General features: G+C 37.4%; 1 protein-coding gene and 1 non-coding gene across 2 annotated transcripts; one reads left to right on the forward strand and one right to left on the reverse strand.

Moving 5' to 3' along the window:
• Positions 1-1338: 1338 nt before the first annotated feature.
• On the forward strand, positions 1339-1432 carry LOC142181374 (small nucleolar RNA SNORA16B/SNORA16A family). The gene has a single exon (XR_012710042.1). It is a non-coding gene; the product is annotated as a small nucleolar RNA SNORA16B/SNORA16A family (small nucleolar RNA).
• A 1293-nt stretch (positions 1433-2725) lies between these two features.
• LOC107787940 (probable monogalactosyldiacylglycerol synthase, chloroplastic) lies at positions 2726-10394 on the reverse strand. The gene is given in 8 exon segments (NM_001325448.1): positions 2726-3237; positions 4137-4211; positions 4338-4400; positions 4926-5150; positions 5296-5437; positions 5520-5681; positions 9034-9206; positions 9692-10394. Coding segments are annotated over 8 exon segments (1608 nt in total). The 5' UTR covers positions 10226-10394; the 3' UTR covers positions 2726-3003.
• Between the last annotated feature and the right edge of the window lie 5389 nt (positions 10395-15783).

Genomic DNA, 15783 nt, shown 5'->3' on the forward strand with positions numbered 1-15783 from the left:
GCATTTTTGCATTATCCATTCCTCATCTATCCAATGACTTGTAACAGTTAGATAATCACAATCATTACCACTTCTACCAATATCAGTAGTAATAGAAATCCGATTAGGTATATGAGTAAATAAATACCGCAAATATTGTTCATATTCATGTTTGAATTTATAAATATCACTCTTAACTGTTGCGCGAGACCAACCTTTATAAGTAGGATTAAAAACTCTTCTAATATAATGAACCCAATTAGAATTAGATGCAAAAGTATAAGGTAAGCACATAACAGTAATCATCTTTGCTAATTCTTCACGATCTCTATTTGGATCGTAATATAAAATACCTCCGGTGACAATGTTAATTCCTGGTTGAACTAGATTTGAACATGTACTAGGGTTAACCGCATAATCTACACTTGTCCCCTCTAGTTGCGCTTTCATTTGAAAAAATCTAGCCTTATCTCTAGGGTGTGTTTTTATGTGTCTAATCAAACTACCCGTGCCGCTACGGTCTCCAGTGTATTTATGCGACATTAATTTCCCACAAGTTTTACACTTAGCCTTATTTTGTTCTCTTACTTGAGTAAAAAAATTCCAAACTAATGATGTTTCTAGGCGTTTAGCAGGTTCTCTATTAAAAGTAGGAGTTTCTACAGGTGGATCGACCGGTGCATCAGTTGGGTTATTAAGAGGACTAGTAGGTGTATCATCTAAATCCGATGCTTGGGTTTCATCATCATCCTCATTTTCCTCATTATTTTCTAAGATGGTTTCATTAGGATAAAGAGCATTCATAATTTCATCATCTAATCTTTCACCTGGTGCAACATTATAGTAAAATTCACTATCGGTAAATTGAAAACAAGGGTGATCACTATCAAGAATTAAAGAAGGAGGAGGACGTCTAGGCTGGCGACTACTTTCAACTTGCTTATCTTTTCTAGGTCGGGGAGCCGGGGGAAGGGTAGTTGGTTGACCACTACTTTCACCGATTTTATCTTTTCCTTTACCAAACATTTTTTTCCAAAGAAAATGCCATATTAATTATAATTATGCAATCTGAACCACACAAAAATATATTCTTAAAACGTAAGAGTTAAAACGAGTTTACCGGATTGCCGAACAACTTCTTGAAAATTGAAAATCGTTGAACACTTGAAAACTTCAATTCAACAACTTCACAATTTTTCACGAAATTTCAACAATAGATTAAGTAATTGTAGTAGAGAGATTGAGAGATATTGATGAATTGGTGAATAAAAATGAAAGAATGAGGGGGTATTTATAGTTGAGAAATGGGGAAAAGTGTAATTATATAAAGTTTGGGGTTAAAATAAAGTTTGGGGGCCAAATGGCCATTTTCTAAACTACCAAACGGTCAAAAAAAGCCCCAAACGGATACTTTTTAAATATGGCAGTTGGGCTGTTTTTTAAAAAAACAATTTTTTTTTAAATTATAGCCGTTAGGCCCGCTGGGCCCGGACCAGGCCCGCCAGCCGGTCCCGGGCTCATGGGTTTACCAAACAAGATCGGCCCGCCTCGGGCTTTAAGAGACCACCAGGACCGGCCCACCAGGCCCGTGAGGCCCGTTAAGACCGTGGGCCCGGTTCGGGACCAGCACACTGTGCAGCATTACTACCACCTCTCACTGATCACGCTGTAATGTCTCGACGAATCAAATTCCTCCTAAAAGGAGGCATCAAGTCCGCTCACCAAGGACGCATCCCGTTGCGACCTCGACGAGCGGAGGGACTAACTGTATGAGTCCGAATTTGATCGACCACGGCCTATCGCGAGTATGATAGGTGACCGAAAACCCACGAGTCGACACAGGGGTACGACCCAGAGGCGGAAGGAGAGACGCCACCGCATCAGCACTAGATTTGGAGAACAAGATCTCTATTGGGGTCGTTTTTACTCTAATCAACATATGATATTTCCGTCAGTTTTAATAACCCGTTTATTTGTTCCACGTCCATCAGTTGGACAATAAAGTATTTAATGCAAACTTAAAGGATCATATATGCTCAAGATAGTACAACAGGGACGAGGATAAACTTACCATCAAATTTAAGGGGACATTTGAATGGCAGGGAAACTTGTTTGGTAACATGTAATTAATACTAACAAAGAAACTTTATATTTAGTTTAGTGGTGTATTACATAGTTAGTTACTGGGTTTAGTACACAAAGAGATATGTATTTTAACAATAGTAAGTGATATGCCAAATAAACAACAACATACCCGATGTGATTTTGATCACTTTTAGTCCATCTGGCTGGCAAAAAAACATAATAAAATTTGTATATTTTTTGTATATAACATACAGAAATTTGTGTGCGTATATATATATATATATATATATACATACATATTTTTTCAACTATTATTTTGAGAGCAGCAATATAGTATCATATTCCTTGTGATTTTTAGTTTTTATAACTCAATACAATTTCCCCAAAATAACCCATTTCTTCAACATAAAATTTACTTGGTCAAGGAGTATATCAGACTTTGCCAAATTTTGTTTCATTTATTAATTTAAATGCCAAGCACTTAAAAATCCTGCTTATCACAATATGTTCTAAAAGTTCACACTAATTAGAGTCCACCTTGTCACACCATGTAGTCAAATTCAAGTTTTGCTTTAAACTCCAGGGAGGTTTCTTTTCATTGTCAACATTCAGGTTTGCAGTAAATAGGAAAAGAAAAGAGAAAAAGTTTGATACACCCCCATGAGTCAGAGGAAAATATATTATCTAAAAATGAATTTGACCACAAGATTTTGTTTATCTTGGATTTAATACACTATTAGGCAAATGAACATAAATAAACAGAGAACAAGAAAGTAAAAAAAGAGAGGAAAATCAAGGCAATAGTACAATCTACTAAGAGTTCGAGCCAAAATTGAGTTGGTGCAATTATTTTTTTATAACTGTGGCATCTGAGCCAGCTTGCGCCCACCTCGACTACCGCAGGATAGCTGTTACCTCTCACCAGCTGATGTAATTAATTTAAGCAGGACAACACTGAGGTTCAAAATTTCTTTGCCTGACCAATTCATGCATGTCATGGACTATCTTAAATACAGCATCTGGCCTTGCTAATCTTAGAGCATTTTGAGACATTATTCTGAGTTCATCTTGTCTTGGACCAAACCACTGAGCTACTATATTGGCTATCTTTTTAGGTGACTTTGAGAATTTCCCACATCCGTTCTCGATAACATATGGAACGTTTCCAGCTTCCTGCAGTAGATAAAACAAACGTATGGAGGATAAGAAATTAGAATAGGTTGAAAAGACTCCGGACTTGAGCATAATAGGAAACATCTGCATTGACAAAACAAATGAACCGAGATAAAAGAGGTGATGTTCGTTTAGTCAAATTATGCTAGTGTGCGGTTGTAGTAAAACATTAATAAACACCATGCAAAGCATTCAAAAGCAGTGTGTGAAAAGTTTAACAGAGATTTACAAACTAAATTATTAAGAAGATGCAACGTTAAGAAGGATGCCATCAGCCAAATAAAACCAACAAACCAATTATAATCATTAGTTTGAGGGTTACGATTAAGAGGATAACTCAAGACAAACAACAATCAGACGTGTAGTAGGGTAATGTTTCCAAGATTTAAAAAAAAGGTAACTGCGATGTGGAATACTAAGAGAAATTAGCAAACATCATGATGTAAAGTGCCTCCGTATTTGTACAGCTTTTAAAGAGGTAGCTAGGAGCAATGAGAATTAATATTTGAAATGGAAAGTTTTAAGAAACCTCCACTTCCAACCAAGAGGTTGTGAGTTCGAGTCACCCCAAGAGCAAGGTTGGGGAGTTCTTGGAGGGAAGGATGCCGTGGGTCTATTTGGAAACAACCTCTCTACCCCAGGGTAGAGGTAAGATCTGCGTACACACTACCCTCCCCAGACCCCACTAGTGGGATTATACTGGGTGGTTGTTGTTGTTGGAAAGTTTTAAGAAAGGAATATTATCTAATAAAGAAAACAAAGATCAGCAGTTTTCTCTCTTGGCAAGACACAAGTAATCGGATGAACCTCATAGAAAAGGTATTCAGAATGCGCGGAAGACAAAGGAAAAAGGAACTCCTAAAGAAAGAACCAAATAATATACTGAATGCTCGATATACCTGTCCAGCAATGTAATCATTAAGAATTATAGGCAGTCCTCGAATCACGGCTTCTGCAATAGTCCCCGGCCCAGCCTGCAGAAAACCAGAATAATTATAGTATTCTTTTTTTCTTTTTTCACTTTGAGGCGAAGGGGTTATCTTATCCTCCCTTTTCTATTTGGTTTATTGAAGTAAACAGCTAGAAAGCAAGTGACAAACCTTAGTGATAATACAATCACAAGCGCCCATACATTCCTCCATTTTAGTGACAAATCCCTTTACCTGAAACATGACATAGACACGCCAAGGACACACATAAATGTTCGAGCATGTAAACTTTAGTCAAAAGGTATATACTATGTACATGGGTATTATATGTCAGTCACTCACATATACAGTGAATCTACAGCTCACAAGTAGCAAAATGTTACACTAACTGGTTAAAAAGAAAACCATCATGCTTTAAAATTACGAAAAATTGACTATAAACCCTAAGTTAAAATGTAAAACGGACAATTATCTGCATTCGTTATTTTAAGCATCCATTATGTGGTCAATGACTTAATATTTGAGTACAAGAATGTGTGTAAGAGAATTTCGGGCAAAGACGGAGGTTTGGTATCAACAACAGGATTGAGTGATTATTGGATACCGAGCTTATTACACCAATCAAAATGGAAGGGAAAAATAACGGGTTTGACAATTCAGTGTTTCCTGAGTGATTTAACAATTTCAGAGACCTTTCAGATGATACAACAGCGAGATAAGCGTGAAAATGCCAGGCTGGCAAAATGTTTCGAGCAATACCTGAACAGGAATTTTCCACTGCACTGAAGTCAATCTGTTGAAAAGCTTCTTATTACGGCCGCATATTACTAGGACCTGACCTATTGGCTCCCCATGAATTTCATCATACAGTGCATCTCCAAGTGCTCGAGCAGTTGCCTCTATTGGACCCATCCCTTCCCCACCACCCATCAACAGTACAGCTGGGAGATGCTCCTCCATTCCAAGTTCCTTCCTCAGTTCAACCTGTAAATTGGATTAGAGAACAGTCTAAAAAGCACTGATCATGTGACCGATAGCGCAAAGAATATGAGAGAATACGATACAGAAGTATGATAACAGGGCCCACTATTTCCATGTACCCTGTGGAAACTGGAGGAATTACACTTACCTTGGGAGGAACCGGCTTCACAAATGATGGCCGTACGGGAAGCCCGTAAACTTTTAGTTGATATGGCTTGAGACCTGCTCTCAGTGCTCGTTTTGCTACCTCTTCTGATGGACAGTAGCACCTAGTAACGAGTTTGTGAAACCTAAATATGAAATTCAAACAATATTATTAGTACTACAAGGATCAAGATAATCTAGAATTTGTTGAATAACCATAAAATATACCATGTAGGATGACAAGTGCTTAAATCTGTTATAACAGTTGTAAATATGATCTTCTTCAAGAGACCCTTGGACCTCAAGATGCGAAGAGGTACATGCTGCATTAGAGGATGTACACTGATAATAATATCAGGTTGATATTTCATTAAACCTTTGGCAACCTCGCTGCACAAAGTAGGATAGAAGGCTTGTTATACAACTGAAGCTGCTACAAGGAAAATAAGAACTAGTCAGCTGTAAGCTGGGTGCAGATACACATATTAACGTTCAACCAGTCCAAGTATATATTGAAAACACGGAAGGGAAACATTTTTTGGGTAAAAAGAATCAATACAGCAGAATGGCATAAGCTCATAATATCAAGAGATGAGAAAAATCCAATAGAAATGACTAACTGAGAAATAGGGGAAACATAAGTAGAGAACTGATAAAATTGTCCCATGCAAATTATTGACTAAAAAATAGTGCACCATACAAATTGAGTCATGTGTTATGTCAAGAGGCATACTTTTATACAGGTTTAAGTGACAAGACTCCTGGGGTGAGAAGCAAGATGCAAGAAGAAAGCCTCACCTAGTAAAATACACATTCCATAGAAATAAAGTTTACTTATCATATATGAATTTAAGATTTACAACACCTAATTTAAAATTAATAGTACTAATTTAGCATCCAATATACTATAATAGCTATATTAATCCCAAACATCATTTAGTTAACTTCAATTTTCAAATTAATCTCCTATTACTCTTTTCACTCTAGTGACGGCTCTTTCATATGTTCTTTATGGCATTTATATATTTAATATGAATTCCTTTCTTCTCCAACATCCACCAGAGGACCTTCCGTGGTACTCTATCATATGCTTTCTCTAGGTCAATGAACACCATGTGTCGATCTTTCTTCCTTTTGCGATAAATTTCATCAATCTTCTTAGCAAGAATACAGCCTCTGTTGTTGATCTACCGGGCATAAATCCAAACTGGTTCTCTGTCACTCCTTTCGTGTTCCTAAGTCTACGCTCTATCACTCTTTGTCGGGGTTTCATCGTATGACAATGAGTTTAATGCCACGATATTTCGCACAATTTGAATATCTCCTTTGTTCTTATGAATTCGGATCAAGGTACTCTTCCTACACTCTTTGGGGCATCCTACCACTTCTTAGTATAGCATTAAATAGCATGGTGAACCATTTTACTCCTAATTCTCCAATACACTTCCAAATCTGTATAGGAATACAATTTGGACCACACATTTTTTCTAATTTTCATATTTTTCATGCCATCTTTTACCTCTATCAGCCTAATAATATTACTGCAGCTAAAGCTTCTATAGTGTAGAGGTCTAAATGTTTATTTTCTTGGTTTGAGTTGAACAATTGATCAGATAGTCTCTCTATCTCTCCTCAATCTTGTTATCTCCTATCAACACTTCTTGAGAATTATCTTTAATGAACTTCACCTGGTTTAAATCCTTACCCCTCTTCTCTCTCAGTCGTGCTAGTTTATACATATTTTCTCCCCTCTTGTGTCCCTAGCTTTCGGTACAAGCCATCTAGAGCTTTCTTCGAGCTTTACTAGTAACCTTCTTAGCTTCCCTCTTCTTTTTCTTGTATTCTTCAAAGGCTTCTCCATCTTTGATTTTAGCAACTTCCTATAGCACTCTCTTTTAGCTTTAATAATCTTTGTACCTCCTCATTCTGACCAGGATTCCTATGTTAGAGGAGGTAGAGGTGTTGAGTTTGAGTTTTACCGCCACCTATTATCAATTGACTAAGTATACAATGGATATACTAGAAGAAGCGGGTTTGCTAGATTGTAGACCTATTGACTTGTGATGAGCAATTCACATTACATATTGCTTCAAATTTTGTGTTCACAAAAGAATGGAGTACATAGAGATAGATTGTCACTTTATCAGGCTACAGATTGAGCCATGAGATACTGCTACAAGCCTCGTCAATTCACATGACCTTTTTTTTAAAAATAGTGGTGCTAAATCCTACCAGCACAGTACTGGGTAACTCTAACCCACCAAGGTGTAGGCAGATAGGAAAGAATCACCTAGTATATTTTTTTCTCTACTGGGATTGAACCTTGATCCCAAGGTTCAATCCACTTTATTGATCACTAGGCCATACCCTTAGGTGCAATTCGAATGGCCACTTAGCAAATATCCTCTTACCAAATTAGGAGCACACAATAGGTACAATCCAACTTAAGGAGTGGAAAGAATCGTAAAGATTATGGACATTAAGCCTAACATAACCTCGAAAATTAACTTATGAGATGATGATTCTAACACCATATAAGCAGATACTTACTTTAATTGATTAAAGAAAATAACAACTCATTCCCTCACTGTGAGATACTTAACAGCCTCTGCCCAGAGCTGAACATCTGGAGCGGGAATAATATAACATGGGAGTCCAATATTGGGTAAACTAATAACGCAGATGGGTCCAGCTCTGATACGATGCAAAAAAAATGGACATCGCACAACTCAACCCTAACAACTAGCTCATTAAATGAGGATACCCCAAGACCATATAAAGAGACAACAGTTCATTCCCTCAACCGAGACTATTAAATGGATGGACATAATATTCCCTAATGTAAATCCAAAATTTCAGATTACCCATTGATACAAAAAATTCGTTAAGTGTATCATATTGCAATTAATACACCTTTGACTTTGACAGCAAAAAGCTCTAGATAGAGTAGTTTAGAGTACAAGGAGCTCTAAGTTGGACGTCAATAGATTATGTTTATCCATTTGTATCATAAGATTATGGCTTCTCATAGGGTGAGCAGTCCAACTTCGAAACTAGAATACTCCATAAATCCTTGCTTCACATTGCTCTGCCATTTTAAGTTGTGGATGATCGTTTTCAATGACACTTTTGAATACATGATCGATCAACATAAATTACAGAAACCAAAAGAAAAGGAAAAGACACCCAATCACTTAACACTGACAGAAGATAAGGAATTAAGAGTCAACTTCTTGTAATGCTCTTTGAAATAAGACCACTGGAGGTGGCTTGTCATTAAATGATAAGCAGCTTCTCGAGATAACAAATTTGCTAGAGCCACACATGAAAATGTACCAATGTTCAAGTTCACGCTCATGGTTCAGTTAAATGCTAATCAAAAGCGATGCAGACAACAAACACATTAAGCCTGATAGTGATATAAAGCACATATAAAATAAAGATGCAGATTGCAGCATAAATATTACCAATATTCTTAAACGAATGCCATACCGAATTCTCTTTCAATAAATATCCTGCAGTAACTACCACAATAACATAACATTATTTTTTGGATAAACAAAGAATCTTAGCATTTTGAAACATACAATATCTTGCAAAATAGACACTGTACTATGATGATTAAGGAAGGACTATATATACTACTGTGGCAAGAGCTACCAATTGTTTCATCTATCAAACACTGAGTCTTAGTTATGTCAAGATTACATCAATTCGTGCTAACCAAAGAAGTCATTCTTACCGAGCAATAAAAGTAGATGTAGCAGCAAAATTGGTCTGATGAACTAAACGAGGAGCAGTAGCATAATATGTCATTCTCCACAGAGAGCCATGTTTCACTAAGAAGTTGTAACTCCGTGGTAGTTGGTTAAAAGGCCATGGTGTATGTTCTGTCCACAAATCAGTAATGAACACCTGCAATGCACCCTCTTTAAACGGATACAACAACATAATCAACACACATACTCATGTATCTCATACTTTATCATATTTGCTACACATATATCCACCACTTATTGGCATAGGAGAATCTAGTCCTCGCAGCACATTCAACCAAATCCATCGCTTTTGGTTCAAACATGTATACATATAAGGTCAGCTCGGTGCACTAAGCTCCCGCTATGCACAGGGTCCGATGGAGGGCCGGACCACATTGTGTCTTATGCGAGCAACCTTACCTTGTATTTCTACAAGAGGCTATTTTTTGCGGCTCGAATGCATGACCTACTAGTCACACTATGGCAACTTTTACTGTTGCACTACTACTCTCCTTCAAACATGTATACATATACAGAAAAGTATATAAACTAGTTGTACTCATTCGGAACACACTGACTCTAAATCCTGGATTCGCCTATACTTAGTATGCGAGAAGCCAAAAAGAGTCCATCAAAACTAACCTGATATTTATCTCCAAATTCTTCATTGAAAGCAGACCTAATAGCTTCAGCAGAGGCTCTGTGACCCCCACCAGTATCACTCATCAAAATAAGCACCTTTTTCGGAGGTTCCGATTCGACACCATTGTCAGGTATTCCCTCATTCTCTACTACACTCCCCTCTTCCCTAACCCCATTGCTCTCTCCACAATTAACCCCAACTGAGGCAAACCCAAGTGGGATTTTCTCACAATGAAACCTAATAGCCTTATTAAACTGAAAAAGAACTCTACTAAATGATGAAGCACTCTTATTACTAATACTCAAACTCAATAAAGGTGAAGCCTTTGGCTTATTCTTGTGATTCAAAGAATCTTTTTTTACATTACAATCAAAATACAAGTAATTAGACAGCAAATTTGAATATGAATCTAAAGTGAAGTTACTTTTGCTGACTCTACTACATGAGTTATTAAACACAAAAGAGCCTACTTGAGATACAAAACCAAAGGGGTTAGTGGGTTCTTGAGTTACAGAAGAAGAATGCTGCATCATTTTTACTCTTCTGTTATTGGGGGGAAATGGTTAAAATCAGTGGATAATCCAAAAGGGTGTTTATATATAGCATAAAGATTGGATTTTTAATTTTTTTTTCCTGGGCATCAAGAATCTTTACATTACATAGCAAGAAAAAGTTGAGAGCGAAAAAGGGTCACTAATAAAGAGCCAAGTAAGATTAAAGGCACTGATGTTGAAAGAGTGTGTATGTGGGTGAGAGTGGGGCGGGAGTGTGTGTGTGTGTGTTTTGGAGGAGGATAGAGAGCCACAAGGAGAGGATTTAGTGGGAGGATGTAATATGCCAGGGGAATTTTCTTCTTTGTAATGCTCACACGACAAAAGCTATGGTACCAGAAAATAGATACCAAGAACTAGGTTTTATTTTTCTCTTTTTTGTCAAAAAGAATTAAAGTTAAGTTTGCCCGTGTAAACGTGAATGTAGATACTTTATTTTATATAATGTCGGCCTAAGATAAATTTAAATAAAATAATATGAATATTAAATATTCATATAGCCGATTCCAACTAAATTGAAGTATAAGTATTACTGTCACGTAGTGGTGTTCATCGGTCGATACGATACGGTATTTAGACATTTCGGTTCGATATTATTTGATTTTTTAAAATACTATACCAATATTATACCTAATTAAATTCGGTATAGTTCGACTTTTTTCTTTCGATTTCGGTTTATTCGATCTGACAACTTCGGTTTGTTCGGTTCGAATATTAACTAGTGCAAAGTCATAGACTGAGTAAGGTGCTCATAAATACGAAAATAAAAATATTATAATACAGTGTGGAAAAAAAGATGAAAACCAATAATGCTAAAACCTAGACGGGGAAAGGTTGAAACATAAGTAGGCAACCAAAAAAAGGAGGAAAGGTAAGTATAGTAGGAAAAAAGGTGGTAAAGGTTAAAGAAAACTATAAAAATAAAAGAAAGTAAAATTCAGAACTTCAATATTTATATTATAATCAATAATATTTGTATTGTGTAACTTAGTATATATTTCGGTATTTTATTCTTTAAAATCGAATATTATACCTAATACGAGTTTTTTTTACAAATTTAAACCAAATACCAAAATATCGAATACCAAATACTAAAATTTTCGATTTCGATACAATAATTCGATGTTTACCAAATTAAATGAAGAAGTTGGCATACATTAAATTATTGGTCGGTGGAGTTACCCAAATGTGGGTCAATGAAGAAATGAGTATGCGTTGGAAAAACAATAGTAAATGTGTTGCACATGCTCAATACATGTAATTGCAAAATTGAATTTGTTAAGAAAGGAGCAATATCCTTAAGCGTGTTGAAAATATAGGTCAACCTTAAACAATTATTTTCAACTTTAAGTCGTCCAAAGTTATTCTTCCTAGCAGTATTAGTCCTTATATTAATTTTAGGTCAAATCAACCCTTGCAATGTAAACTACAACTATGAATTGAAAAGAATCTTTGAGGAATTGAAGTGTGTAATTGCTAAAGAATTTCTTTTATAGGTTTGCGGCCTTTGTTTCCCTCACATTCAGCTGGCTGAGTACAACAACAATAACAACAAAATTGATGCGGTTTTGAGAAGAAGAATAAGAAAATTGCAGAAGCTAAGCTAAGAGTTATCTTTCATAAATCTGAATAGAACAAGTGTACAACTTCAGCTATTACAAGACTCTCTTAGCTTAGGACTAACTGTAAAGTAAATACTAGTGAACTGAAATGTAAATAAGACAAGGACTAAACTGTAACTTTTAGAACTTAGTAACTACTATAACTACTTTTATTCATGTACTACTAGTAAAGCTTGAATTACTTCTCCCATCTGCATAGCTCTCACTCAGGTCATATCAAAAATCCCCCCCTAAAATAATTCCTTGACCTCAAGGAATGAATGTAGGAAATCTGACTTTAATGGCATTTGAATCTTCCCATGTTGCTTGATCTACTGGCAGCTGTTCCCATTGAATTAAAAATTGGACCACGACTTTATTCCCCTTCTGAATCATCCTTCTATCAAGTATCTTGGTTGGGCAGGGACAGTAAAGACTGGACAAATCTAAAATGGGAGGATGGTTCACCTTAGTTGGGACTTCATAACAAGGTTTAAGGAGTGAAACATGAAAAGTTGGGTGCAAGAGTAACTGAGAAGGTAGGGCAAGTTTATAGGCTACAGTTCCAACCCTTTCCAATATCTGATATAGGCCATAGTATTTGGTAGAGAGTTTGGTGAAATGACTTATGGACAGAGTTAACTGCATGTAGGGTTGCACTTTCAAGTAGACCTAATCATCTACTATAAATTGCCTGTCAGTCCTATGTTTATTAGCCTGCTACACCATTCGTTGTTGAGACCTGGTCAAATGAAACTTCAAAAGCTGCAGCTTCAATTCTCTGGTAACTAGGCTCCTATCTACCTCTTCTATACCAGAATCCCTAGACACATAAGGTAGGTGTAAAGGTGGAGGTTGGCCATATAGAGCCTCATAGGGAGCAGTCTGGATTGAAGTGTGAAATGTTGTATTGTACCACCATTCTGCAAAATTGAGATACTGTACCCAATCCTTGGAAGAGTCAGAACAGTAACACCTGAGATAGGTCTCCAAACATCTGTTGATGACCTCAGTCTGGCCATCAGATTGGGGGTGGTAAGTAGTAGAGGTGTTCAAGGTAACCCCTTGTATTGCAAACAACTCTTGCCACAACTTGCTGGTGAACATAGGGTCCTTATCACTCACAACATCAGCTGGCATACCATGCAATTTAAAAATATGTTCCATGAAGAGTCTAGCTATATCCAAGGCAGAATAGGGGTGGGATAAAGCTATGAAGTGAGCACACTTAGTTAACCTATCAACAATCACCCAAATAACCTCTTTGCCCTTGGATTTAGGTAGTCCTTCGATAAAATCCATACTGATGCTACTCCAAGCCATTGATGGAATTGGTAGGGGTTGCAACAACCCAGGATAAGCAGAGGGGTCATATTTACTCTTCTGATACACATCACACTTCTTAACATAGAACTCAACATCCATTTTCAATCCCTTCCAATATAAGAGTGAGGCCACTCTCCTATATATATGATCTATCCCAGAGTGTCCCCCTCCTACAGAATTGTGCCACAATTTCAGAATTTCTTGCCTCAACCCTTGATCATTCCCAATTACTAACTTCCCTTTCTTCCTTAGTTGTTGATTGGTGTAGGAATACCCATTGACCTCTTCCTTGTGGCCTATCAGCTGTTGGATTAACTCTGTCAACTTAGGATCAACCTTCCAACTGTCCTTGATAGTTTGCAACATATCAGTCCTCACATAAGATAGGGTCAGAGCTGCTAACTCAGCTGTTGGAAGCATAGATAGGGCATCAACAACCTTGTTCTATTTTTTTTTTTTGTATTGTATCTCAAAATCAAATTTCATCAATTTAGTAATCCACTTAAGTTGAGCTCCAGTGTGCAGCTTTTGGTCCAACAGAAATTTAAGAGCCTTCTGATCAGTCTTGACTATAAAGTGTCTGCCTATAAAATATTGTCCCCACTTGGTGACAGTCATGACTAAGGCTAGTAACTCCTTGTCATATACAGACATAGCTTGGTGTTGTATGGATAAACCTTTACTTAAGTAGGCAATTGGTTGTCCTGACTGCATTATGACAGCTCCAATTCCCACATCACAAGCATCTGTTTCCACTATAAATAGGGAGTTGAAATCAGGTAGAGCCAAAATAGGTGCAGTAGTTAGGGCCATTTTGAGATTTTCAAATGATGCAGTGGCCTGGTCAGTTCTCTTGAAATGATCCCTTTTAAGCAAATCTGTCAATGGTTTGCTTATGTGCCCATAACCTCTGATAAATCTCCTATAGTAGCTTGCTAGACCAAGGAACCCTCTCAATTGCTTAACAGTAGTAGGTGTAGGCCACTGCTAAACAGCTTGAATTTTCTTAGGATCAGTAGCCACTCCCTTAGCAGAGATGAAATGGCCTAAATACTCCACACTAGCCACAACAAACTGACACTTATTCCTTCTAGCATAGAGTTGATGTTGCATTAGAAGGCTGAAAGTTATCTGCAAATGCTCAACATGATCTTCCAAGCTCTTGCTAAAAATCAGGATGTCATCAAAAAAGACCAAGATAAACTTTCTGAGATGTTCCTGAAACACATGATTCATCAATTCTTGGAAAGTATAAGGGGAATTAGTCAGTTCAAAGGGCATGACTAGGTACTCATAATGGCCCGAGTGTGTTCTGAAGCAGTTTTATGAATATCCTCTGGTGCCATTCTTATTTGGTGATACCCAGATCAAAGGTCTATTTTAGAATACACTTGGGAACCACCTAATTCATCCAACAACTCTTCAATGATAGGAATGGGGTACTTATCCTTGATGGTGATCTGATTAAGTGCCCTGTAATCCACACAAAGCCTCCAGTTGCCATCTTTCTATCCCACTAGAACCACAGGGGATGCAAAAGGACTACAACTATTTTGAATTAGTCCTTGAGACTTTAGTTCCTTAACCATTTGCGCAATTACATCTTTCTGAACTGGAGAATACCTATAAGGGCTTGAGTTGATTGGTTCAGCCCCCTCTTTCAAAGGAATATGGTGATTGAAACACTCTCTAAGTGGTGGTAGCCCTGTAGGCTCCTAAAAGACAGGTTCATATTCCTGCAATACTTGTTGAATCTCTAGGGGTTCTGTCCCTAGTTGTTTCTCCTCCTCGTCTCCTGAAAAAGAAACTCTGATCATAAACAACTGAACATTGTCTCCAGTAGACTTGTGAAGTGAAGAGGATTCCACCATTTTAAGCTTAGGTGTAATTCCTTGTAATGCAAACAGTTTCTCTTCATAGTTAAACTGCATGGTTAGCTGTTTGAAATTGAACACAATGTTCCCTAAGTTACTGAGCCACTGAACCCCCAAAACCATGTCACAAGTGCCCAATGGAAGTAGCAAGAATCAGCTCTAAAGACTGTGTTATGCAGCAACCATTCCAGCCCTTTACACACTCCAGAGATAGGTACTGAATTTCCATCAGCTAGATAGCATCCAACACCTTGCAAGGATTTACTCTCCAGCCCATCCTAGCTACCAATCCATTATCCATGAAATTGTGGGTAGATCCACTATCAATCAATATATTCAAGGGTTTCCTGTGAGAGTACCCCATAAGTCTAATTGTTTGATACCCTTGAGTGACTTGCAGAGCATGGATAGAAATCTCACAAGTTTCAGCAGTTTCCTCCTCCCTAGGTGAGCCCTCCCCCAATTCTTCGATGAGTTCTACCTCCTCCACTAATTACAACATGTACACATGTGCTTTGTTCTTGCAAACGTGTCCGGGATGAAACTTTTCATCACATAGGAAGCACAGTCCTTGAGCCCTTTTTTCATTCAGTTCAGCCTGAGTTAGTCTTCTTCTTTTAAACTTATCAGCTTCCACTGGTTAGGTTGGTTTGGGTAGATGGTTAGTAGGTGAAGTTGAGGGTTTATGGGAGTGCAGAAACTGGTTTGGTCTAGGATTAGAGTGTAGAATGGCTTGTTT

Source organism: Nicotiana tabacum, chromosome 5 (genome assembly GCF_000715075.1).
Source record: "Nicotiana tabacum cultivar K326 chromosome 5, ASM71507v2, whole genome shotgun sequence".
Taxonomy (NCBI): domain Eukaryota; kingdom Viridiplantae; phylum Streptophyta; class Magnoliopsida; order Solanales; family Solanaceae; genus Nicotiana; species Nicotiana tabacum.